This window comes from Pipra filicauda, unplaced genomic scaffold, assembly GCF_003945595.2.
Source record: "Pipra filicauda isolate LSUMZ 115617 unplaced genomic scaffold, ASM394559v2 scaffold453_size531900_pilon, whole genome shotgun sequence".
Lineage (NCBI taxonomy): Eukaryota > Metazoa > Chordata > Aves > Passeriformes > Pipridae > Pipra > Pipra filicauda.
The window spans coordinates 367,811-392,253 of record NW_024104591.1 but is presented as its reverse complement, the minus strand read 5'-3'; the positions used below and the strand labels follow the sequence as shown (position 1 = coordinate 392,253).

Sequence of the window (24,443 nt, the reverse complement as noted above, 5' to 3'; positions counted from 1 at the left end):
TCTGCAGTGTCCCTGAGGGTCTCTGCAGGGACCCCACAGGTCTCCAGCTCAGCCCTTCCCCAGTGTGACCCAGCCCAGGGGTGTCGGGACACTGGGGTCCCGTGGGGGGTGCGGGAAGGACCCGGGGCATTATTTCCTTGTTGCATTTCCCCATGGCAGTTCCCCATGGTAGTTCCTGTGTCTCCTGGCTTGTCTCCTCCTGACAGCATGGCCAGGCAGCAGCACAAGGTCCCGGCTTCTCCGTGGGGCTTCTCCCTGCCATTCCAGAACCTGCTATTTTTGGCACAACCTCAAAACTTTTGGGGCCTGGCAGTGCCAGGCTAAGAACTGGGATGGATCTCCATGGAGGGGATGGGCTGCAGCATTCTAGGGGTACCTGCCCCAGGCATGCCTGAGCTGGCAGAGACAGGGGGCCAATGGGGCACAGGCAGGGGGCCAGTGTGTCCCCTGCCAACCTGTGAGAACCCGCCTCTGAGAACTCCTTGTACCCCTCTCCTGGGAGGGGACATGGCATCTCACTGCATCCCCACAAGCCCACCTGAAGCTGGGAGGTGGCAACCATGCCCCAGAGACCCCCTGACACCCCCTACCCTTGTGAGCCCCAGCCCTGCTGCACCCAAAACCGGGATGATGTGGCCCCGTGTGGCTTGGGGGGACCCAGGTGTCCGAGCGCTGGGGCAGGGGGTATCCCCAGGATGGGCACCCCAGGCACCTACCTGGCTGTGCCTGCGCCCCGGCCGCCCGCCCGCGTCCCCTCACATCGCGGCTCCCCAGCGCTGTGCCTGGTAAAGCCGATTATGTGCCGGCTTTAAGGCTCTCCTTCTCCCCGGCATCGCCTCCCACCTCGCTCCGGTGCCTGGCACGGCCTGGGGGCAAAGGGGATCCCCCTGGCTGAGTGTGGGGGTCATCCCTACGGTAGGAGGAAACCTTCAGTCAGGGGCTTGCTCAGGTTCTGCCCCCTCCCCAGGACATCCCATCCTGGGAAATATCTGGTCCCCAAAACCCCAAGGTACAGAAGGTCTGAGCCCTCACCGCAAATTCCATCTCCTCCCCACCAGTCCCTCTCCTGGGGCTGCCCCAGATCTCAGCATCCCACCCTTGGATAAGTCAGGGTGTGGGGGGCCACCCTGCTTCCCCCCATCCACAGTACCTGCTGAGCCCCCACCCTGGCTGTGGGGCTAAAAGAGATCCTGGGGGGATTCCTGTGCAGCACCTCCAAATTCCCCCCTGGGTAGCAATGATGACAGCACACAGCGTGGGAAGGGTTTGGCTGTATTTTGACTTTGGAAGGAGATACAGGCAGTAATACAGAAGCTTTGCAAGCATGAATACAATACACGGCCTCCCCAGATCCCGCTGGAGCGGGGGGCTTGTCCTGGGACCCTGATCCTGCCCTCCCCTGCACTTGAGGCTGGGGGGGCTGCAGGCATTCCTCAATCAAGGCAAGAAGCCAAGATCTCTGTCAACGGCTGGATGGACTTTTGCAGAGGGGGAAGCTGCTCCTGCCAGATCCCAAACTCCCCCTTGCTCAAACAAAACACCTTCCTTGGTGCCTTCCTGGCAAACCAGCCCTGCCTGGACTGAGCATCCTTCACCTCATCCCTGAAACGGTTCCTGAGCTCTGGCCACCGGAGACGAGTCTGACTAACCACAGTCGAGAAAAACTGGGGTGAACCCTGTTAGATGCAGTGGCCCCCAAAGAGAGGGACCTGGAGGGTCCTCCTGGTGCTGAGCCTGCAGGAACAAGGTCCATCACCCCAGCTGCCAAATCCATCTGGTCCTGGGATGCAGCTCTGGTGGGTTTTCACTTCCCCTACTCCATCTCCACTTGATGCCATGCAGGGTCCAGCGGCGTTCCCAGCCTGGCCCCTGCCTCGGCTAAGGCACAACTCGGCTGCTTAAAAAAAAAGAAAGGGAACCCAAAGGGCACAAGGTGCCTGGGATAGGGAATATGGGGAATACAGCACGTGGAGCGCTGGGAGTGCAGGCAGGCAGGGGGCTGGGGAGGGGGCAATGGCCACGGAGAGACATGGGCATTGCCTGCAAGCTGCCAGGAGCCCCCACGCCAGCACCACCGGGAATCACAACTCAAAAAAAAAAAAAAAAAAAAAAAAAAAAAAAAAAAGGGAATTTTGGCTTCAGATCCCAAGAAAAAGGGTTGTAAAGGCACTGTGCTCCACTCGAGACAAGACAGCAGCCCCGGTGGGGATGGCTGCACTTCTCCCAGTCCTATGTAAAAAGCTTTGGCAAAAAAGGTACAATCTAAAGAGCATTTCAGCTGTGATCTCCTCCTGCATGGCTGCTCCGTAAACACGATTCCTTGCTGTCTTTGGCTGAAGTTTTAAAAAAATTGTGAAGCTGAGGAGCTTTTTTTTGGTTTGGATTTTTTTTATATAGAAATAGATTTTTTCTTTACAAAAAAAAATCAAAGCATCTTTTAGTACTTTTTATATATATATATATATATAAAATTCCTGCTATAGAAAACAAAAATCCCCAAACTTGGGTTTCGATATCTTTTTTTTTTAAGGGAAAAAAAAAATCTTTCTTTTGCTTTGGGGAAAAAAAAAAACACCTAGCTGGAGACGGGCAGGAACCACAGGAATGCGCCACAGGGTTACATGATGCTGCAGTTCTGCACAGCCTGAGCCTGGGAGGGAGAAGGAAAAAGAAGAGGGTTAAGAAGAATCCAGTGTCACTGTTAGCTCTGGCTGTGAAGTGTCAAGTGGGATCCTCCGCACGCCCGCAGTGTCTGGACTGTGCGTGCCCAGGGCTCGCCTCTTCCCTGGCCCTTGGGGTGCAATAAATAAACCCCCCCAGGCTGGGGTGTTCATAGCTCAGAAATTTGAGAACTAGAGGTAGGTGATACTTGAGGGTTATAATATTGACTGAGAGTATTAATATAGAACATAGTATAAATTAATCTAATATTATATAGATATAAAATATATGTTCAAGTGCTGAAGTGTTCACGTTACCAGCATGAACAACACTTAGCAGTGGTGGAATGAGTGTGTTAAGGATTGCTCTGGGGTGCCAAGGGGGCAGAGTGTGGGATGGGATGGGATGGGATGGGATGGGATGGAATGGGATGGGATGGGATGGGATGGGATGGGATGGGATGGGATGGGGGGGGGAGCCACTATGGCCACATCCCTTTCCAATCCCTCTCAGAATCTCCGGTCCCTTACAAAGAGGCTTGTGCAAGGCCAAAGAGGAAGAGCAAAAACAGGGTGAAGGACAGGAGGGAGGAGATGAGACCCCTACAGCGCTGCCCTGTTGAGAACGGACAGCACTGGGACAGCCCGGACCCGGGGTCTGGGAATGGCACTGACCTGCCTGCGGGGACTGGAGTTCCCCAGGAGGTAGTTCCTGGTCACCAGGCTGTCCCCGAGGCCAATGCCAGAGTCGCCCATGCTGCGGTAGCTGCGGGTGACGGTCACGCTGGAGGTGGAGGAGCCCGAGGACATGGTGTTGATGCCGGCGTTCTGGGTGCCTGACTTGTCAGCGGGCTGACCACACGTGCCGCACACGATCGTGCGGGAGCGCAGGTTGTATTCACCGGGGTCCCCAGAGCCGCTGCAGCTCCCCTAGACATGAGGGGGGACAAACAAAATGACCTTGAGCCCCTGCCCGAGTATCCTCTGCACTGAACCCCTGCTCTGAGGATGATGGTGTGACCCCGGGGGGACCTCTTCAGGTTAGTCCTCAAAGAGGGTCCGCACTCGCCCATCCTCTCCATCGTGTGGTTTAAAAACAATAAAACAGAATTGTTATTTTTGTATTTCTAATCCCAAGTGACCGGGGCTGGTGTGATGCCAGTGGGTGACCTGCCCCGCTGCCCTGTCCTCACACCCCAGGCTCTCAGCACACCTGAACTGTGCTCCTCTGAAAACATCCTCTTCTTCACCGCCTCGCGAGCTGGCGGCTGTCCACAGGGAAACTTGCTCTTGGAAAAGATTCAGCCTTCAGATGAATGGGCAGCACTGCCTGCAGGAGCTTGGCTCCTCTGTCCAGGGATAATCAATGTAGAAGAGAATCACAGAATCATGGAATGGCTTCGGTTGGAATGGACCTTGAAGCTCATCTCTTTCCACCCCCTGCCATGGACAGGGACACCTTCCACTAGACCAGGTTGCTCCAAGCTTTGTCCAACCTGGCCTTGAACACTTGCAGGGATGGGGCAGCCACAGCTTCTCTGGGCAACATGAGCCAGTGTCTCACAGCCCTCATAGAGAAGAATTTCTTCCCAATATCCCATCTAACCCTGCCCTCTGTCAGTGGGAAGCCATTTTGCCTTGTCCAAGGTCCCTCTCCATCTTTCTTGGAGCCCCTTTAGGCACTGGAAGGGGTTCTAAGGTCTCTCAGGAGCCTTCTCTTCTCCAGGCTGAACACCTCCAGCTCTCCCAGCCTGTCTCCAGAGCAGAGGGGCTCCAGCCCTTAGAGCATCTTCACGGTTACTTCTGGATTTGCTCCAGCAGCTTCATGTCCTTCTTCTGTTGGGGGCCCGAGAACTGGACTCTGCACTGCAGGTGGGTCTCACAAGGGCAGAGCAGAGTAGGACAATGCAGTAGCTCAACCCGCTGATACAGCAGCACTCTTCATATCCAGAGAACTCAAAGGAAAGAGGATGATGGATTCCGCATTCTGCTCCTGCAGAGACCCTGGGGCAGCATCCAGCAGATCTCTTGCCACCTCTCCATGCATGATTCCTGTGGGCATCTCATGTGCAGGACACACACATTCTGTGCGATGGGCTGGTGGGGGCTCCTGGGCTGCAGCCAGGGATGTTTCTTTGGGACAATTGGCTGCAGCTCTGTTCCTGGCATACTGCCTACTCTCTGCCTGCTGCCTGTTCCTCTGCCTGCTGCCTGCTCTGCTCGCTGATCCTCCTGGTGCATATTTCAGCTCCATGAGGGTAATAATGGGTTGAGAAGAAGGACAAAGCCACCCCTGGATTTGTTCCAGCACCCTCGCGAAGCAGAGAGGACGGAGCAGCTGCTGCCGAGAAGTGTCATCCATCAACTTTTGTCCATCCCATCCTCCCGGTGACACGGGGTACCAGCTCAGCCTCCCTCCGGCTCCTCTAACACCTTTCATGGCATGTCAAGGTTGCTTAGGGTTGGAGGCACCTTTCAGCAGGGTTTTAAGACCTTTTTTGGTGAGCAGAGATCTCCTCCAGGTGCCAGAGGTCTGTTGCCTTCTCTCAAGTTGTTGTTTCCACAGCAGACTCCCTGCTACCTTCTCCCATACGCCTGACCCTGCATGATGCTGAGCTGCCTCCCACCTTGACTGGGACCAGAACCGCATCCCCCATTAACCCCCTGGGATTACTGGCATTCCCAGTGCCCTACTTACGTGGTGATGGCGGTGGTGGATGCTCATTTCATCATCGTCCTCATCCTCATCATCGTTGATGATCACAGTGCGGACCAGTTTCCGCATGGCTACCTCCTGTGGGGGACAGGAAGGGAGTTGGGGGGTTCAGTGCCTGCTGACTCCCCATGCCCCAGCCCAGACGTGTCATTGGCTCTCACCTCCCCGTTGGAGTTGATGAGGGCAGTGCGCAGGCTGTCCCCGGAGCCCCAGCTGCTCTGGGCTTTCCACACCACGTTGCTGGGGGGACTGTGGGTCGCTCCAGCTCCTGAGGCCCAGATCTGGGGAGAAAAGCAATAGGAAAGTGACCTCTCAGATCTGCAGAGCCCAGAGCCCAGGAACATGGGTCTGTCACTGCAAAAAGCACACCCCAACTGCTCTGCATCACCAGCGGCCCAGCAGGACTTGCGATCTCGGCTGGATCCTCCACTGGGCAGTGACTCACCGTGACCACCTGGCCAGCCTTCAGGGTGAACTTCGGGGGGAAGCGGTAGGTGATGGGGGGATCGTCCCCATTCTGCCGCTTGATCTGCCAGTTCCCCATTGCCTGGTCCTTCAAGAGAGAGAGAGAGCAGCGACCCTCAGAACCCCAGTTCCTCCCCAGCTTGTCCCATTCACCTCCTGCCCATGGAGCAGGGCTGAACTTCACCCCAGGGATCCCCCTCAAGGAAACTCACCTCGTTGGACTTGTTCCTGAGACGGACAAACTTGCCCTCCAAGTCCACCTCCTCCACTCCGACACGGCCGCTGGTCCGGGCATGGTGGGAGAAGCTGGTCCGGCTCTCACCATCCTCCAACTTCCGCTTCTTGGAGGAGCCCGGGGTGGACAAGTGGCTTCGGGATGCACCTTTGTGGGAGGAAGGGCTGGGGGACAGCCTCAGCCTGGTAGAGGGAGAAGGGGAGATGGAGCCAGTGAGGACATGAGGGCTGGGACCCGCATAGCTCAGAGGTGGGTGCAGCGCCTCGTGCTCACCGCTCCTCCTCGCCCTCCAGCAGCTTGCGGTAGGCATTGATCTCCATATCTAGAGCCAGCTTGATGTCCAGCAGCTCCTGGTACTCATCCAGCTGCTGCTGCATGCGTGCCCGCATCTCGGCCATCTCCCGCTCCTTCTCGGAGAGCAGGCGCCGGTTGGTCTCACGTTCCCTGGCCAGAATATCCTCCAAATCATGTAGCTTCGCTTCCTTGGCGGCCAACTGTGGGGAGGGAAGGTGAGAGTGGCCACTCCATTCAGGACCATGCCTAGAAGGGGATCATCCCCAGGAGAGGACCATCTCCAGGGCAGATGTCCCAATGAACCCCCACTCACCTGCTTCTGCAGCTGGCTCACTTCTGAGGAGAGGTTGTCGATGCGGATGCGGGTCTGCTGCAGCTCCTCGTGAGCAGCACCCACCATGTTGCTGTTCCTCTCAGCCGACTGCTTGGCGTTCTCCAGCTGGGAGACAGGATAGGGAGATCAGCATCCCCAGCACCCGCTGCCCACCAGTGCTCTGTGCGGCCGGGGGGAGAGGAGGGTATTGTGGGGGGGCTTCTCACCTTCGCCCCATAGGTCTTCTCCAGTTCCTCCTTGTAAAGCCTGATCTGGGCTTCGTGCTGGCTCCGCAGCTCCTGTAGGGCCTCGGACAGCTTGCTCTCAAACTCCCGCTGCCGCCCATTGTCGATCTCCACCAGCCGGGTCTCGTGGCGGCGCTTGGTCTCCCGCAGCTCCTGGGGACAGGTCAGGGGACAGTGTCACCTCAGGAAGGGGACACAACTGCGCAGAGCAGGGGTTCTCCCAAGTGACCCCAGCACCGTGGCAGCACGTTGCAGCTCACCTCGCTGTAGATATTTTTCTGGAATTCCAGCTCTTCCTTCAGCGTCTGCAGCCGGTTCTCGGCATCCACGCGGCGCAGCATCTCGTCCTGCAGCTGCTTCTTGGCTTCGTTCAAGGCACTTTCCAGCTGGCAGGGAATTGAGAAGGAACATCACAGTGGGCTCTGGACACCCCAGCATCCGGTATGGCTGGGGACCCATCATCCAACTGCATCTGCCCCACAGCCCCCTGGCACAGCGGGGACCTGGCAGCCCCCAGGTAGGGGGGGACAGAGGGGTCTCTGGGGAAGCTGGAGACAGGGCTGCCACTGCTCACCTTGGCCACCTGTCCCCTCAGATCACGCACTTCAGTCTCCAGATTCCTCTTCTCACCCAGGGCTGTGGAGAGCGCGGCTTCCTTGGAATTAAGCAAAGCCTCCACATCCTTGAGGCGCGCCTGGGCAGTGAGCAGGTCCCCTTCCTTCTTGGCATTCCTGAGGGGCAAAGGATGGCACAGGTTATCTGCATGGCAGGGAGAATCATAGTCATCAGGAAATGATAGAACGGTTTGGGCTCAAAGGGACCTTAGAACTCATCCAGTCCCACCCCCCCGTCATAGGCAGGGACACCTTCCACTAGCCCAGGTTGCTCCAAGCCCTGTCCAACCCAGCCTTGGACACTTCCAGGGATGGGGCAGTCACAGCTTCTCTGGGCAGGGGCCCTGTGCCAGGGCCTCATCATCCTCACAGCCAGGAATTTCTTCTCAAGATCCCATCTAACCCTGCCCTCTAGCAGTGGGAAGCCGTTCCCCCTTGTCCTGTCACTCCAGCCCCTTGTCCAAAGTCCTTCTCCAGTTTTTAAAGGCCCTTTAGGTACTGGAAGGTGCTCTAAGGTCATGTCAAGCTTCTCATCCACCAACACCTCCAAGTCCTTCTCCTCATGGCTGCCATCAGAAACTCCCCCCTGAACTGTAACTCAAGCACACAGAGAATCATGTCCACAGCCCTCTGATCACCCCCAAAAGAGTTGCAGGATCACCCCTAACACCCACTCGCCAAGGAGACCGGCAGGCCCCAGCCATCCAGCCCCAGTGTGGATACTGGAAAGCAGGAAGGGCTGGGGAGGACTGGGGGAACAAGAGGTGTCTCAGGATGCAGCCCCTATGTGATACGCACACCCATAGCACGGCTGCACCATGAGAGACCAGTGCTGACCAGGCTGGGGCCAGAGTGGCACAATGTGACACGGTGGGACATGATGCAGCGTGGTGGGGACACCGGAGCACGTTGTGGTGTGACACAGTGGGACACGGTGGGACACGGTGCAGCATGGTGCGGTGTGGTAGAGCATGTGATATTGTCATGTGTGGCACAGCATGGTGTGGCACAGTGTGGCATCATGTGACACAGGGCCGGATGGCACAGCAGCAGCTGGGGAGGAGCTGGAGATGCCCTGTAGCCAGCACTGCCCTACCGAGGCAAGTGGGCAGAGGAGCTTGTGGCACCCTGCCAGTGCCAGGAGCCTGGTGCCTCTCCTGGAGCAGATGGGGGGCACCGGCTGATAAGCAGGGGCCGGGGGCTGCACTGGGGTGGCCAGACCTCACCACGAGCTCAGCTGTCGCTTGGTGGGTGCAGAGCTGTGGCACCTCAGCCACCCAGCACAGGGCTGTGGACAGGTCTCCCGACCTCCAACATCACCGTCCAGACTCCTATGCCATCCTGGCTCCCACTGCCCTCCTCACTTTTCCAGCCCTCTGACAGCAGGTCAAGGCCATTCCTTACAGTCCCGATGTGTGACCAGGGAATCTGATCTGACTGTACCACCAAAATGCAGCCTGGTGCTATTTTGGTAGGTCCTATAAAAAGAAAAGACCCAAACGGCCCCCAGCAGCCACCAACTCCAGAGTGGGATTGTCATCCCACCTCCCTCAAAATGGGAAGTGGGACAGGTGGAGGTGGGATGTGCCCCGGGACCAGTTGTGGAACCCCTAGGCTGTGGGTGAGCACTGGCCAAGCACTGGCTGCTCGCCAGCCCCAGGGCACATTCCTGGGGTGGGGAGTGCACACCCACGCCATGAGATCATGGGTCACAAATACCAGGGAGTGGGTGGCGGCACCACTGGCACTCAGCCCATCCCAGGGTCCAGAACACCATGAATGGGACCCCAAGACCACCAGGAACGGGACCCCAGTACCAGCAGAGAAGGCGTTCCCTGACTCGCAGGGATGTGGGAACATCCTGGCTTGGCCAATAGCAGATTTTCCTGCATTTCTTTCTATTTCCTGACCTGAGCCAGCACGGAAAAGTCATTCTGTTATTTTGCAGACTAAACCAAAGGTTTCAAAATCCCAGGCTACTGTTTTTAAGTATAAACTCCACTTTGTATCTCAGGATGAATTCTATATTAAAAGAGCAGGAATTCAGCTTGAGGAAGGACAGTTTAAAAAAATCACTATTCCTACATGTACAGTAACAAAATTCAGAACCACTTTAAGTGTCGCTGTCAGGAAAAGCAGAGCCCAAGAGCCTCTGGGAATCCAGAAGCAGCTTGAAGACTTTCTTGGAAGTGTGTGAAGATCCATCTTCTGCCTTTGTTTTCATTTCTGAAAGTTCCTTTCCCAGCCCAGAACACTTTCTGTTGTGGTGCAAAGGGCTCAGTGTAACATGCTGGATCTGTGATAAATTATATGATGTTTTTGTGGTCAGATTTTCATATCATATTTAATGATGTGCACAGAGTATGACTTCATAGTCCATGAATTCCATAAAATAGCCTGGTTTGTGCCTAAATAGCATTTAAGCAATCTTGAGAATTTGGAATTTAGCTTGCAGTGGAATAACTGACCAAGAAATGGTGCTGGCCCCCGTTTTCCAGAGAACTACAGTCCCACTTGCTGGAGCTGCTGCTGGAGCTCTGTGCCGGGTCCTTCCTGCACAACCCACTCCTTTCATACCACTGACTCATAGGACAAGAATGCCAACTGGGAGCAGCTCCGAGGCTCCAAGGCTCACTGCAACCAGTGTTTGAGGGCGAGTGTTCCCATGTGGCCGTGACTCGTCCCCACAGCCAGGGTGGCCACCCCGGCACTGCCGGCGGGGTCCAGTCCTGCCGTCCCTGATGGAGTGAACTGCCCTGTGACTCCAGGAAGGGCTCGTCCTGGGCGTTTTGCTGCTGCAGCTCTTTGCTTGCCGTGTTGTCTGTGGAGGTTTGGTACAGCCAGGGGGCACCGGTTCTTCAGGATGGGGCTCTGGAACGTCCTGAATCCTCCAACTCTTTCAGGGACAGCAGTTTCATTAAGTGACAAACAGAGGGGAAAACGTTGATAATTACACTTGTGTCTCCATCAGATTGTCCTTCACCAGGGAACAGAGGGATCCAGGGCTCTGGGCATTGATGTCTGGAAAGCCCCATGGTAAATCCCAGATGACTCAAGGACAAATCACTTTGCCTTAGAAGCCTCCCATGCTCAGCTCTGGGTTCCACCATGAGGAGCAGAGCTGGGAGCTCAGAGCTCACCAGCCGTGGGGCTGAGCTTGGGGGCAGTTCTGCAGGAGGGAGAGGGGTGAGGAGTCCTGTCCTGTCCTCTGCTCCGGCAGGTCCAGTGGTCTTTGTGACTCGGCTCCCTAGGACCTGAGCATCTTCCCCCCTATTCTTTCCAAACACACCATGGCCCTGAATGTGGCAGCAGCTTCCAGATGAGCTGTCAGTCCACAGGTGAGTCCTCTCTGGTGCCAGGGACCCCAGTGCCCACTGCTCCATGCCAGCCCTGTTGCTCCCCACTCCAGCCCAGCCAGGGCTTTGAGTTTTCCCTTCTCCTCCCCTCAGGTCCTGCTTTTATCCCCCAGCAACCTCCCAGGCTCCAGCTGGCGCTCGGCTAAAAATAAAAACTTCCATGGCAGCTGTGTCGCTTCCACTTCCATGGAGTAGGGGACAAAGCCAGACCTTCCTCCTCCTCCCTGAGGGTTCCACTGGCCTCCCCATCCTGCCTGCTAGAGCCTTAGGATCTTGTGATCCCAGATCCCCCAGGGAAAAGGGAAGCAGAAACTCACCCCAGAGGGCTGGGTGCCTGCAGGCAAGAGACATGGGCTCAGTGTCCCACAGGATTTGATCCCCTGTGCTGGGACAGCCATGGGTAAAAACAATCCAAGAGGAGAAAACACAACAGAAGCATCAAATCCTCAAGAAACAAATGTCTCAAGAGAAAAGATGGAGGGAAAAGGGGCCTCAAGATGTTTTATTTTTAGCTTTTAAAAGCAGGAAGGAGAAAAAAAAAAGAATGAAAATTGCAGCTGAGCTGCCAGAAAATCCAAATGTTAATGGAAAGTTGGATCTGCTCTGGCTGCGCTCAGCACTGACAGACACGTTGACTGCGAAGCCAATGCAGCAGATTCAGAGAGGGCTCAGGGACAGCCCCATAGAGCACGATCTGCTACTGCTTGCCCCCACTCTGCCCCAAAATCCCAGCCCAGAAACCTGGCAGGTCTGGGCTCTCCCCCTGGAAAAGTCAAGACAGGACAGAATCATCAGAGTTCATTGAAGCAGCTTCAGGCACAAGCCCACCAGGCTGCTGGAAAGATGCCAACCCTCTCTGAGACGCCAGAGCCCACTCCATGCATTTTTAGGAAACACCCTTTGGTTTCCGCCCTCCACTATTAATCCCTGTGAGTGTTGCTGAAGCTTGGGCAGCAGCGGGCTTCACATGCTGGAAGGGGACAAACGGATGGGCTGGAGCCAATGGAGGTGTAGGCATTCCCCTCCTTCCCTGCTCCAAATTGCAGCTGCCCCACCCTGGAGAATGTGCCAACTCAGGGAACTCGCCGGCTCATGCCCCATCCATAAATCTTTACGCACATCTGCAAATCCCCTGGGATTGCAGGTTTCGGTCCCACCTGGCTGCCAGGGCCCACATCCACCTGCTCCTGGCCATGCTACTGTAGGACCGAGAACGCTATCCCAGGAAAGGCTCTTGGCACGTTTACGGCTTGGGAGCCCAAGGTAGAAGAGGCAGCGTGTGTCCTCGGAGGTCTGTCATTGCTGGGAGGACCCAGAAAACCTGCTCTGCCCCACCTTGAGCTGGCTGCTCCGCATGGCACTGCCTTCAGTGCCACGGATAGGTCCCAGGATCACTGCACGTATCCCAGGGATCACTGTCCTACTGCAGGGATCGCCCCATTATACCAGGGACTGTTTCTCCATCAAGGATTGTTCCCCCATCCCAGGGATCAGGGCCCTACAGGATCTCAGGGACCAGGGCCCCACAGGAACAAGCAGCAGGGACAGCACGAGGAGGGGAGGACTTGGAAAACCTCTGTGGTGGGGCAATGGGAATGTGGTGAAGCAGCTTCTCCCAGCTCCTGACTCATCTGTGCCGCAGCGCCTCTGCCAAATCACCAGGATAAACACAGGCTGGTCTCCTAGCAGGGGAGCTGGAAATAGCCAGCGTGATGTATAGCGAGGACAACATCTGCACGGAGCCGGCATCCTGTGGGGCACCAAACCCCTGCCAAAGGGAGCTGGGGATGCCAGCGTCAGTCGTGCTCATGGATGCACAGAAACAGCTCCCACCCTCAGGAGTCAGCAGTACCAAAGACACTTCCTGGTGCCAGGGTCAGTGCTGGCCCCGATGCACATTCCTGGCATGCTCATCCCTGGGGCTGAGGGGCTTGTTCAGCCACATGGGACCCCAGAGGGATGAAAACAGCTCATTGGCATCTCCCAAGAGCTGGACTTCCCCCTCCTGGAATTGGGATCTGGCCTTTCCTTGCCTCCTTAAAATGAACCAAAACCGCTGCTTCATTGGAAACTAGGAAAAAGCATTTAATGCGGATGCAAATGGACCCCCCAGGCTGGCATTCCACAAATCCAAGTAATTCCTGTCCCTCCACAAGCCCCATCACCAGGAGCTTCGCTGGGAGCTGTGGCGCACACAAACTCCAGCCCGATGGGACCTGACCACAGCAGTACCTCCAGGGATTGGCCACACATGCCCCTCCTGAAGGCTTGAAGGAGCTTTTCCCCTTTCCCTGGATGCATCAGAGCAAACGCCCCGTGCCCACTCACCATCACCCCACAGCCTCTCCCCTCATGATGGGAGAAGCACTTTGGCTTCAGCAGCACCACAACCAACGGATGCAGGAGGTGGCTGCAGCATGGACCGACAGCCCCGCAACTGCTGAAAAGCTGGAAACACATTTCCGAGAATAAATAGTATATTAATTGTTTAGAATTAATGGTGTTGTAGCTCGGTGCTGGCCAGAGAGCCCCAGTGTTGCTTGTTCCCTGTCCAGGCTGTCATGCCAGCTGGTGACTCATCCCAGCCTCCGCCAGCAGCTTGGAATGGAAATCCCAAGTCACCAAGTGACACTGCTGTTTGGGCTGAGTCCCCCCTAGTAACAGGAGGGCCCGTGGTTTTGGAGAGTGGATGGCATTACCAGGGGGGTTTTGGAGCTGGAAAAGGGGGTTTTGCCCTTTTGCCATGTTGGAGTCACCAGGGGAATGTGCAGGACTTGGCTTTCCACTGCCCACATTGCATTTTTGGGAGGAGGTTTGTGTCAGGCATAAATATGTGTGTCTGCACAGACAAAGGGCAGGATTTAGACCCCATGGACATGTGTCCCAGCTTGGAGCAGGCATCACAATGTCCCACCAGGTCTGCCAGTGCCTGGCTGCCTGTGAAACCTCTCTGTCACCTGTGGGACCCCCCACTGCTGCCTGTGGAACTCCCTTTCCCAGCTGCCTGTAGCTTTTCCAGGGAGCAGCAAGCCCCAGGAGACAGATGCAAAGAGGATGCAAAGTGCACGGGAGGATCAGCCGCTGGAGTCTCCAGTGCCGGGAGCGCACAGAGCCTGGCACCACAAAATGAGGGCAGGATTTCCCTATGGAACCCCTCCACCACCAAACCATGGGTTGGCTGGAACAAGCCTCCGGGCTGGGGTGACATGCAAAGTGCCACCAGTTGAAATTTGGTTTAGTAACTTGGAATTGTCTGCATGACACCAGGAAAACCTGGCCAGTGTCTGTGCAGGTCTGGGGGAGATGGGCTGAGCCTGGGGTTTCCAGAGGAAGGGCTGGTTCCTCCCTTCCAAAAACTATGTTTTCCACTGAAAAAAAAAAATCACCAAAGACTTGAACAGGCTGTGCAGGGCAGAGGTGGAGTCACCATTCCTGCGGGGATTTAACAGACGTGTGGATGTGCTACTTGGGGACATGGGTTAGCGGTGGCCTTGGCAGCGCTGAGGGAACAGCCAGACTCAATGATCTCAGAAGACTTTTCCAACCTAAATTATATGATTCTATCTCTTCATAAACCTGAACATCTCAACTGCTTAGAACACCATGATCAAACACTGGGCAATCCCCACCAAACCCCTCCATTCCAAACACACCTGCCTGCCTTTCCCTGGCTTCCCATGGAATTTGAATCGGGTTATCTAAAAGACATTTGATTGAATTAAACCATCTTAAATATAGATTAAAGCAATAATGCCCTTCATCAGGAAAAAGGAACTTGCTAAAAAAGAGCCTGGAATTGTGCTGGAAAGAGAATTCAGAGACATTATTTAAAATGTCACCTTCCAAGCCACTCAATTCCACCTTCTGAGTTTCAGTAGGAAAGGCACAAGAAGAAAGCTTGGAATCGTGGAATATCCTGAGTTGGAAGGGACCCACAAGGATCGGTGATTTGAACTCCTTCAGAAGACATCCCCAAAAATCCCACCAAGAGTGTTGTCAGTTTGTTTTTCCAATCCAGAATTTCCTAACAATTTGTAGGCAGTATATGATACAAAAGCCTGACTAAAGCTTTTGGGAAGAGAAGGGAAGAAGGAAATTCCAAATCTCACCATTGTGAGAAGTGAGTTTATCATTAATACAAGTATATATCATTAATATAAGATATAAGTATATTATTAATATAACTGTATTATATTTAATGTAACAACAAATTAACAATTACACTTTGGACTGGATGAAATCGAAGGAGTTTTGCTCAGCCTTGACTATCTCACTGCGACACCGCAAAAACCAGTTTTGCGATAACTGGGCTAAATCTCAATGGGATAGTTGTGGGTCTTTTTTTGTCTTTTCCCCCCCCCCCCCCCTAAAACAGCTCCGATTGTTGCACCTCCATGGAAACCCCAGAACTTTCCATTCACTTCAATACATCCTTCTCCGGATGAACAAGAAACGCAAAGCCCGTAAACCTCCACCTCAAAGGATGAAGACAAAGCACAGATTCCCGGTGTTTCCTTGGGGGATTGGGCATGGCCGGAGACTTACAAACAGAGTTAAAAACAAGGAGCTTAGTCACTCGTATTAGTCATGTCTTCAGGAGCACTGGGGGGAAACAGCCGCAAGCTCCTGTTTCACTGGGAGCTGGCAACATGGCCAGGACATGGGGCAGTGGAGAAGAAGCAGGGATGCAATCCCAGCCCCAGGAGCAGGAAAACATGCTGCCATGGAACAGACATTGACTTCTTTCCCTCTGCTTACACATGTGGTCCCTGAATGCAAAGGGGTGATGGGAAGGGATGAGATCGCTTTGTATCTGCTGCATCCTGACCCACAGTGGGAACACAGTCCCTGCACAAGGTGGGACAAGGTGGAGAGGAGCCAAGAGAGGCAAAACACAGAACAAGCTCAAGGCCTTCTTTTTTCTCTCCAGTAGCAGCTCACGTCGTTTTCCATAAGATCGGGTACGCAAAGCTTCCGGCCAGCAACATTTGCTTAAGAAACAAAGTGGGGGATTGTTGGATCCAGCTGCCACCCATCTTCCTGGGAACAAAAGGGTTTGCTATCCCGGCTCCAGCAGTGCAGATAAAGGCAGGCGAGGTGTTTACATTGCCACAAGGTCTGTTTGCGTGTGGCGGTGGCAGCGAGGCCGGTGCGAGCTGTGCTGGAGCTGCTTTGTTTGTGCGCTCCGACGGCCGCTGTGAGTCAGCGCCGGCACTGTGAGCTCCAACCGCTGTCAGGGTGGCTGCTGGGATGGGATGCGATGCAGGGATGAGCAGCGGCCAAGGTGAATGCCAATATTTTGCTGTGCTCTGCCATACGCTCTGCCCACTCTCCCCTCCAGCCTGCATGTGCCGGGACGGAGCCCAGACCTGCTCTGGCACGTGGGCAGGAAATAACCACTTCCCCAGAGTAAGGACTGCAGACGTGGCATCCCTAGAAAGCACAGTTCAGCCCCAATTGCTGCTTGCACAGAACTACCTGCAAACAGGGCCACTGTGAGAGGCTCCGGTCTCCCCACCACCTCCCTCCTGCTCAGCCCCACGTGCCCACATCACGCTCACCACTGGGCAAACACAATCCAGCTTTTTCCACAGGAATGGCACAGCTAAGGCTGGGCTGTGAAAAGCGGCGTCTCTGCCCTGCAAATGGAGGGTCTGGGGGCCATCTAGATGGTAAAGCACGATGCCAAGGGGCAAGGCTGCTCTCCACAACGCTCCTGTTCCCTCCTAAAGCCCACAGCATGAAGGCTCAGCTTGGAAAACTCTCTCTAATTTCTTGCCGCTCAACACGCCCTGCAGCAGAGCATCCTCACACCCCACAGATGCTGCTGGGGAGCATGCCATCCACTGTCCTGCCAGGAAGGTGAGCGTGACTGCCGGAGCAGCGGGAGCCCCCCGAAACGCGGCCCCACAGTGCCACACCCTGCTCCAGCCCGGAGACATGCGGCTGAGCATGACTCATCCCCCTGCTCTGCCAGGGCTGCTCCAGAGCCCTTCCACAGCCACGGCGAGCCCACTGCACTGCAAGGAGAGGGGGACATGCAGCTCTTCCCAGTGGGGACTGGCAGCTGCAGTGGGGCAACTGGCCACCCTCAGTGCCCATGGGCACTGGGGCCAAGTTTCCTTTGGGCTCCCATGCCTTTGAAGCCCACGTGTTACACATCCACACCAAGAGCTTGGATGTTTATTTGGGCTCACATAACTCAGAGATGGAGTTTTAAGGGAGAAAGTGTGTCCTTACACTGTTATTAAATAAACCCCCCAACAAACTGGAAGTTCTGAGCTCCGGTCAAGCACCGCGGCAGGGAGACACCAACTCTTTCTGACCAGGATGGGGGCACTAAACTGGATGGCAGGAGGATGCCAGTGTGGAAAGAAGGAGCCAGAGCAAGTGGTTGGAAGTGGCTCCTGTTCAGGAGGGTGGAGAGACCTGTGCTATCAGAACCTTGCTCATACAGAGGTGCTTCTGAACCACTCATAGCCCTGACACAAAAATTCAACAGCTTCAGGAGAGCCCATGTTTACTCCTACCCTGGCTCTGTCACCTCTCTGTAGGTTCACGGCGCCAACACCTGTAGTTGTGCAACCCTGTTAGTAGGGAAGGTAAAGTACAGGCAGGGCAGCATCCATCTTGCACCCTGGGTGCTGGGGAACTGTGTCCCTGCTGCTGTCACAACTCCTGGCTCTACTCACCATGGGAAGGCAGAAACAGGGCATAAGGGCTGTCTGCAGCTTGTGGAGGACACTAAGGGCATCTTCACCTTCCTCGTAAAGATGAAATTGGTTTATGATCGAGAACATGCAATGTTGACTCAGCCTCGCCCAGGAACGGAGGTGTCCCAACCCCAGCTGGGTTTTGTGGTATCTCTGCGGGTTGGGTTCACTGCACTTCATTAACCAACTTCCACACCCTTTGGCTCTCCTCAACACCCACAGTGCTGGATCACACCATGGGTTCACAGACATGCTGTGATATCCTTCACACACGGGAACTAGGACATATATACATATTTTATGGAGTGACAGGGCAAAGAGGAATGGCTTTAAAATGAGAGGGCAAATTTAGATTAGGTATTAGGAGGAAATTCTTCCCTGTGAGGGTGGTGAGACCCTGGCACAGGTTGCCCAGAGAAGCTGTGGCTGCCCTGTCCCTCAAAGTGTTCAAGACCAGGTTAGGGCTTGGAGCAACCTGGTCTAGTGGAAAGTGTCTCTCCATGACAGGGAGGTGGAATAAGATGAGCTTTAAGGTCCCTTTCAAACTAAACCATTCCATGACTCCATAAACTTGGGCTTCTCCTGGGTGGCTGAGAGCCTGGCTGTCATACAGAGGTCTCTGTACTCAGGGCTGCTGCTTCCACTACACCAGGTGGGGCAGGGGGCTGTGCCAGCCCCCCACAGTTGTTCAACTTCACACTGGAGCTATTCAACCCCGGGCAACGAGGGGAAGGGAGCAGAGGCAGGTGGGCACCCAGTCCCGACACCCCAGTGAGTGGCTGCGGGTGTCTGATGGCAGCTGCAGACAGAGACAGGTTTCACATGGCACCAGCCTCAGCTGTTTGGGAACGTGCTGAGCTTGTCACAGAGGAACAGGCTCAGCACACAGCCTCACAAAGAGCAGGATGGCGAAACAGGTAACGCAGCCAGTGGCAGGACAGTGGGAGGTAATTCCCAGCTCATCCCAAACCCACTGGGCTGACTCTTCTCAGGCAATCCTCTAGGTCAGCCCTAATTTTGTACAGGACCAGGGGAGAGCTCTGGTGGCTTCCTCCTCTGCTAGTTGCCAGAAGCAGGGGAGGAAATTGCAGCTCCCAGAGGGCACAAATTCAGCAGAACACGGACCTGGCAGCCACCCTGTGTGTCCCACCCCAGCCACGCCACCCTCTCCATCTGCCTCCCTAAGCACCAGGCCAGGAACAACTCCCAGTTCTCTGGGCTCCAGAGTCTGAATGTTGATGGCATTCAGACAAGTGAAGTGACACGTGCGAGGCTGAAAAACACTTGTGGCAGCACACGGGACCAGAGCAGGCTGGGACAGGATGTTGGGGATGGATCCCTTCCCGCACTAAACCCAGCCCTGATTCTCTTTGCAATCGTTTCTCTTTAAGCCCCAGCTCCAAGGATAAGATCCTTAATTTGAAGAGTGGATCCTACCGACATAAAAATGTTTAGGGCAGCAGGATTTCCTCTCACTCCCCTCATCCCCCAGAACAGCAAAGGAAAGAGCCGTGGCTGGAAGATGCTGGCAAACGCAGAAATGGGAGTGGGGCCACAAACCGAAAGTGCTGGAGCCTGTTCTTCTGTTGAGGTTGTCCTTGGGAAAAAGAGGGGTTGGATGTTTGCACGGGCAAGAATTCCTCCCTCCCAGGAGCCCAGCCATCTTGAGCTGTTGCCTGCAGATGTCAAGGGAAAACCAATGTTTCTGCGGCGCTGGAGACTCACGGTGGCGCGTTTAAGAGGGTCCCAGAGGGGCACAGGGGTCCAGCCCAGCCCAGCCCTGTGTCACTGACTCCCCCAAAGCATCCCCAGCTGTACAAGCTGCTCTTTGTTTGCTCCAAAAGGGCAAAGCCTCCTCCCAGCTAAAGCATTCCCTCCCTGGCAGGGATTCCACGAGGCAGAGGGGGGGAACAGCCCAGGAGCCGGAGGTTTCACCCCACGCAAAATGTTCCAGCACAAGCTCATTGCTGCTAAAAGAAGGGCCTGGCCTCATGGCAGCACTGAGTCCTAGTTTCCACCCCCTCCTCTTTTTCAACTAATTGGGTCCTGTTCACCTGCTCCTGCCTGGAGGGTCTTCACTGAAACCAGCACAGGGCAAAACCCCCTGGGCTGGGGAAGGGCTGTGGGGTTCACCTCCTGGCACCCCACTGCTGCCACCCTTGCTCTGCCCCTGGGTGAGCTTCCTCTTTCCACAACAACCTTTGGGAAACAGGAGATTTGTCCTCATTAGGTCCAGGGATGAGGTCTGGGCCCCGGGAGGAAGAGGCGCTGCCAAGGCACCGGCTTAATCGTGTTAGGGGCTGCAATTCAGGAAGACATCGCTCATCAGCCGCGGTGCTAACAAGGGCTGGTTCCTGCCTTGGAGGAGGGAGCTGGTCCCTGCATGGCCAACCCTCACCCATGGAGCGGGCACTGAGCCCCCCAGGGGGCCTCTCCCGGTGACGGAGGTGCCCAAGGGCCGCATCCTACAGCCCTTGCACTGACAAACGCATCACACATCTGGTATGGGGCGAACCCTCATGGAGCAAGGCAAGAGCTGTGGATCCTGTTCACCCCATGAGTCAGGAGTCAGCTCAAGGAGAGGGGGGTGATGGGCAGAACTGGGCACAGAGCATCTCTCCAACCGCCCAGTGCTGCTCTGGAATCCAAGTGTCCTCCAAGAAAGGGGACAAAAGCTCGAGGACACCAGAGACAAGGGCATTTCAGACTGGTCCTGTCTCTCCCCACGGTCTGGGGTGCTGCCAGCACCCCTGAGTCACCAGCCACCCTCACCGCACCCTCTGCTTTGCTTCAAGCACAGCTCCAGCATATTCACAGGCCATTGAGAGTTGGGGACACACGTGGAACAGGGCCAGGCAGCGCTGCCTGGAGGTGTCCCTTGTCCTGGGGCACAGCCAGCACCAGGCTGCACAAGGTCCCTGTGCAAGGAGCTGGGTGGGCACTCTGGGATCACCACTGGGAGAAGCCAAACAGGTAGTGGAAAGGTCCAGCCCAAAGGCAAAGCAGCTGGCCAGGGACAGAGGAGTGGCAGGAGGGAGAGAGCAGGCAGCTGCCTGCACCTCCCAACTCAGCTCTACCCAGACCCTCCTCCACCCATGCAGCTCTTGCAGCAGTGTGTCGGTACTGGTTAGACTGGTCCCCTGTTTGCACAACCTCTCCCCCTCCAGCCAGCATCTCTTCCCCCGCTCCAAACAGAGAACCCAGCACCCAGCACTGTGCCACATCATGCAGTGGCACCCCCAGCCCCCCACCCTCCCTCTGTGCTGGCGAGACAACCCCTGTGGTGAGCAGTGGTGATGTTGTGGGTGCTGATAACACCGCCCCGAGTGCCTGCCCTGCGGGAGATACCCGGTGCTTCCCCAGGGCTGACAGGCACAGTGAGGGATGCAGAGGGCTGCCAGTTACTTATTAGCCAAAGTGTCACCGTGCCAAGGTCAGACCAGGTGCTGACCCAAGGGCTTGGGGTGGGCAGAAGAGCCGGCAGAGCAGGCACATCCCTATGCAACTGGATGTCAGGGAGCAGAACAAAACCTGAGCAGGTCCTTCCTGATCCCGCCAACAGTTCCAACCCCTCCAGAGAGTCAGTCTTGTGGCTGCCCCATTCCCCCATGCCCCAAAGACTTGGGACACCACAGCCAAACTGAGCCCGACAAGCAGCATCACGGCGCAGCAGGCAATCATGCCCTTCTCTGAGCAGCACTGCCACATCAAGCAGGTCCCCACGGACACGAGATGAGCTGCAGCCCCTTTGTAAAGGCTGTGGGGACTTTACTAGGGTTTTGGGGGTTGGAGAGCAGCCCTGATACCGTGCCCAAGAATGGGGACACACCAGATGCAGGAATGAATAGCACTGGCTTCCCCCGCAGAACCGCTCTTCCACCTCACCGACTGTGACTCAGAGACGACTCAACACAGAAACACCCCTGTCCCCCAGAGCCCCGCGCACCAACCGCTCTCCAAAACCCACCGAAACCCACCTCCCAGCCACGAGCTGCTCTTTGGGAACCCCCTCGAATCACAGAACTTTTTTCAGGGGTTTGTCAGCGCTCAGGAACACGCACACCAGCTCCCGGAGCACAGCCCATCGCAGGGAAAAACTCCACACCCATTTTCCACTCTGCAGCACAGCCAGCTCCCAGCTCCCCGCCAGCCAAGGCTGCGGGCTGGGCATTTTTTGCAACCCTTGAAAGATCGTGGTCAAGATAGTTCTGGGTTTGCATAAGGCAGAAAAAGCCTTTAGACAGCTCAGCTCCTCCTCCCACCAGCACCCGGATCCTTGGGATCTGGGAGCAGGGATCTGGCGAGGGGCAAGTGGGACAAGTGAAGCTGGCTTATCCGAGGACGGAGCTGCAGCGGTGCACGAGAAATAGAAAGTTAAATATAAATAAAACCCTGCACAGCTTCTGGAGACGTTTGTAACAGGCAGCACGTTCTCTCCCTCCCAGTAGGTAGAATATTTATGGCATCTTCTGAGGAAAGCTAATTTTAGCCTCATTTGGTGCAGACTCAAAACGAGGCGTCCAGAATAAGAGGCGAAAGATCAAATGGAGGAAGAGGGGGTTGTCCCGTCACTGCCCAGCCCGAATCCGGCCGCGAGCCAAAGCTGATGACGGAAAGGGATCCGCTTGCTCCTTCCACGGAGCAGGACTCAGGGAGCTCTGAGTGCTACAGGGACACATCCTGACACTGCATGGGCTGGCAGAGCCTGGGGGAAGCCCAGTGCCAGCCCCTGCCTGGCCAGCAGCGACACTGGCCAGGGAGCCCCGTGTCCTCAGGGACCCGTGTCCTCAGGGGACCTGCACTGGTCACCGGTAACAGCCCTGAGGAGGGGAGGGCAGAGGCACCCAGTGGCAGCAGGGAGGGGCCCAGGAGGGGAGCATTTCTGATGGCAGGGAGGGAAAGAGATGAATCCAATGGGAAGCGGCTGGGGGGATTCGAGACTCAGTGTGGACTGGGAGCACATCACTCAGCAACAGCTGGTGCTGCCCCTGCACTGCTTCCCCCAAAGCTGGGGACCCCACAGAGTGGGAGCAGCTCGGCACAAGGAGGGTTAAGGCAAACAAAAACCCGAGCAGGTTCTTTAACTGATGCCAAAGACAGCAGAGGAAAATAGGACGAGCAGGCGAGATCTGTGGGCAGGACAGAGCCAGCTGGCTGGCACCACTTCCCGGGCTGTGCCGGAGCGTGTTTAGGAATAACTCCAGAATGACGAAGGCAGAGGGGCTGCCAGCCCGGTGCTCGTGCCCCACGTCGCACGGACCCTCCCGGGGGCCCAGGGCATGTCTGCTCAACCCCAGCCCTGAGCCTTCACAGCTCTGCTCCCCGATACCCCCCCCAAGGGCATCCCGGCCAAAGATGGCGCTTGGAGGGAGAGCAGGAATGCTGAGAGAGCTTCTCTCCTCTCCTCTCTCCGTCCTCACCGTGGACACTCCTGCCCCAGCTGGGTCATGGATTTTTCCTCTCCCTGCCTCCTCCAGGTTGCTCCTTCTTCCCTCCCGGCTCCTTGCCAAGCATGACGACAGCGCCAGTCCCGCTGCGGTCCCCCCCTGTTCCCAGGGCACTCACCGGGCTTTCAGCTCCTTGTGCTCCTCCCGGACTTTGCTGAGCTCCAGCTGCAGCCGAGCTCTCTCCTTGGCCACCGAATCCAAGGTCTTGCGGGCATCTGCCAGCTCCGACTCGTAGGCAGCCTTGATGCCCGAGACCTCTCGGCTCACCACCTCCTCGGACTCGGTGATGCGGAGCCTCAGGCCGGCGTTCTCCAGCTCCAGCGAGCGCACCTTGTCGATGTAGACGGCCAAGCGGTCATTGAGCTCCTGCAGGTCCTCCTTCTCCTGCAGGCGGGTGATGCGGGTAGGGGACAAGGGGGTCCCCGAAGCCTCGCTGCGGGTGCTCCTCTTCTGCGAAGGCGTCGCCATGGGGTCCGGTGTCGAGGCGAAGGACACGGCACAGGTCACGGCGCGATGTCCCACGCCACCCGCCCAGCTGTCGCGGCAGCTCCTGGTGTCTGAGTGACTTGCTTATATCCCAGCTGGGCTGCAACCGGGAGGAGGAGCTGCGAGGCAGCGGCGGGTGGAGTTATCCAGAACCTGGGTGGAGACAACTCACATCAGTCCCGGCCCTTCCTTGGGAAAGCCATGCCTGGGAAAAGGGGGCTTGAGAGGGCAGCTGTGGGGGCACATCCCGGGGTGACTCCTGGTACACACACACACACACACACCCCCTTTTATAGGGTGATTCCCCTCACGGAGGCTGGCTTGAAGCTTGGGGGGATTTGGCAAGGGCAAAGTGCACCCTGAGAGGGGCTGCAGTAATGAGCGCCCCCGGGACATCGCTGCCCCACGCGACAGGGGGGTGCATCTCAGCAGCTGCTGACCCCAGGATGTGTGGGGTCCCGGAACACCCTGAATGCAGGAGCCACAGGCTGCACAGGACCCTGGGGTAGCCCAAACTCTAGGGTGCAGGGACCCAAATACAGTCCCAGGTCACCCAAAACACCCTGGCCTGGGGTCCCCCTGAATCCTGAGGCATCACAGAGCCCTGGGGCACCAGAGGATTCCCCCTCTCCCCCCCACTGGCTTTGCCCAGTTCTCTCAGCACTAGCTATCCCCCTTTCCCAGCTATCCCCAGTACTAGCTGTGGCCAGTTTTAGCCTTCCTCCCAGTTTCTTGTGCCAGCTATGCCAGTTTGTAACCCCACAAATCCTGAGCACCAGTTGAGCCCAGTTTCCCCCCACCCCAATTCTCTGCACTGTTTCCTGTTCTCCTGACTCCAGCCATTCCCAGTCCCACCAGCACTCAGGCATCCTTCCAGTATGTCCAGTTCCCAGAATGGG

General features: G+C 56.3%; 1 protein-coding gene across 1 annotated transcript; it reads right to left on the bottom strand.

The window, feature by feature from the left end:
• Nucleotides 1-2,559: 2,559 nt before the first annotated feature.
• LMNA (lamin A/C) lies at nucleotides 2,560-23,968 on the bottom strand. The gene is made up of 12 exons (XM_027742502.2): nucleotides 23,177-23,968; nucleotides 7,503-7,659; nucleotides 7,189-7,314; nucleotides 6,911-7,081; nucleotides 6,684-6,809; nucleotides 6,350-6,570; nucleotides 6,054-6,258; nucleotides 5,822-5,929; nucleotides 5,538-5,657; nucleotides 5,359-5,454; nucleotides 3,336-3,590; nucleotides 2,560-2,650 (listed from the first exon to the last, which is right to left on the bottom strand). The coding sequence occupies exons 1-12, from the start codon at nucleotides 23,524-23,526 to the stop codon at nucleotides 2,618-2,620; spliced, it is 1,968 nt and encodes a 655-aa protein (XP_027598303.2). The 5' UTR covers nucleotides 23,527-23,968; the 3' UTR covers nucleotides 2,560-2,617.
• Between the last annotated feature and the right edge of the window lie 475 nt (nucleotides 23,969-24,443).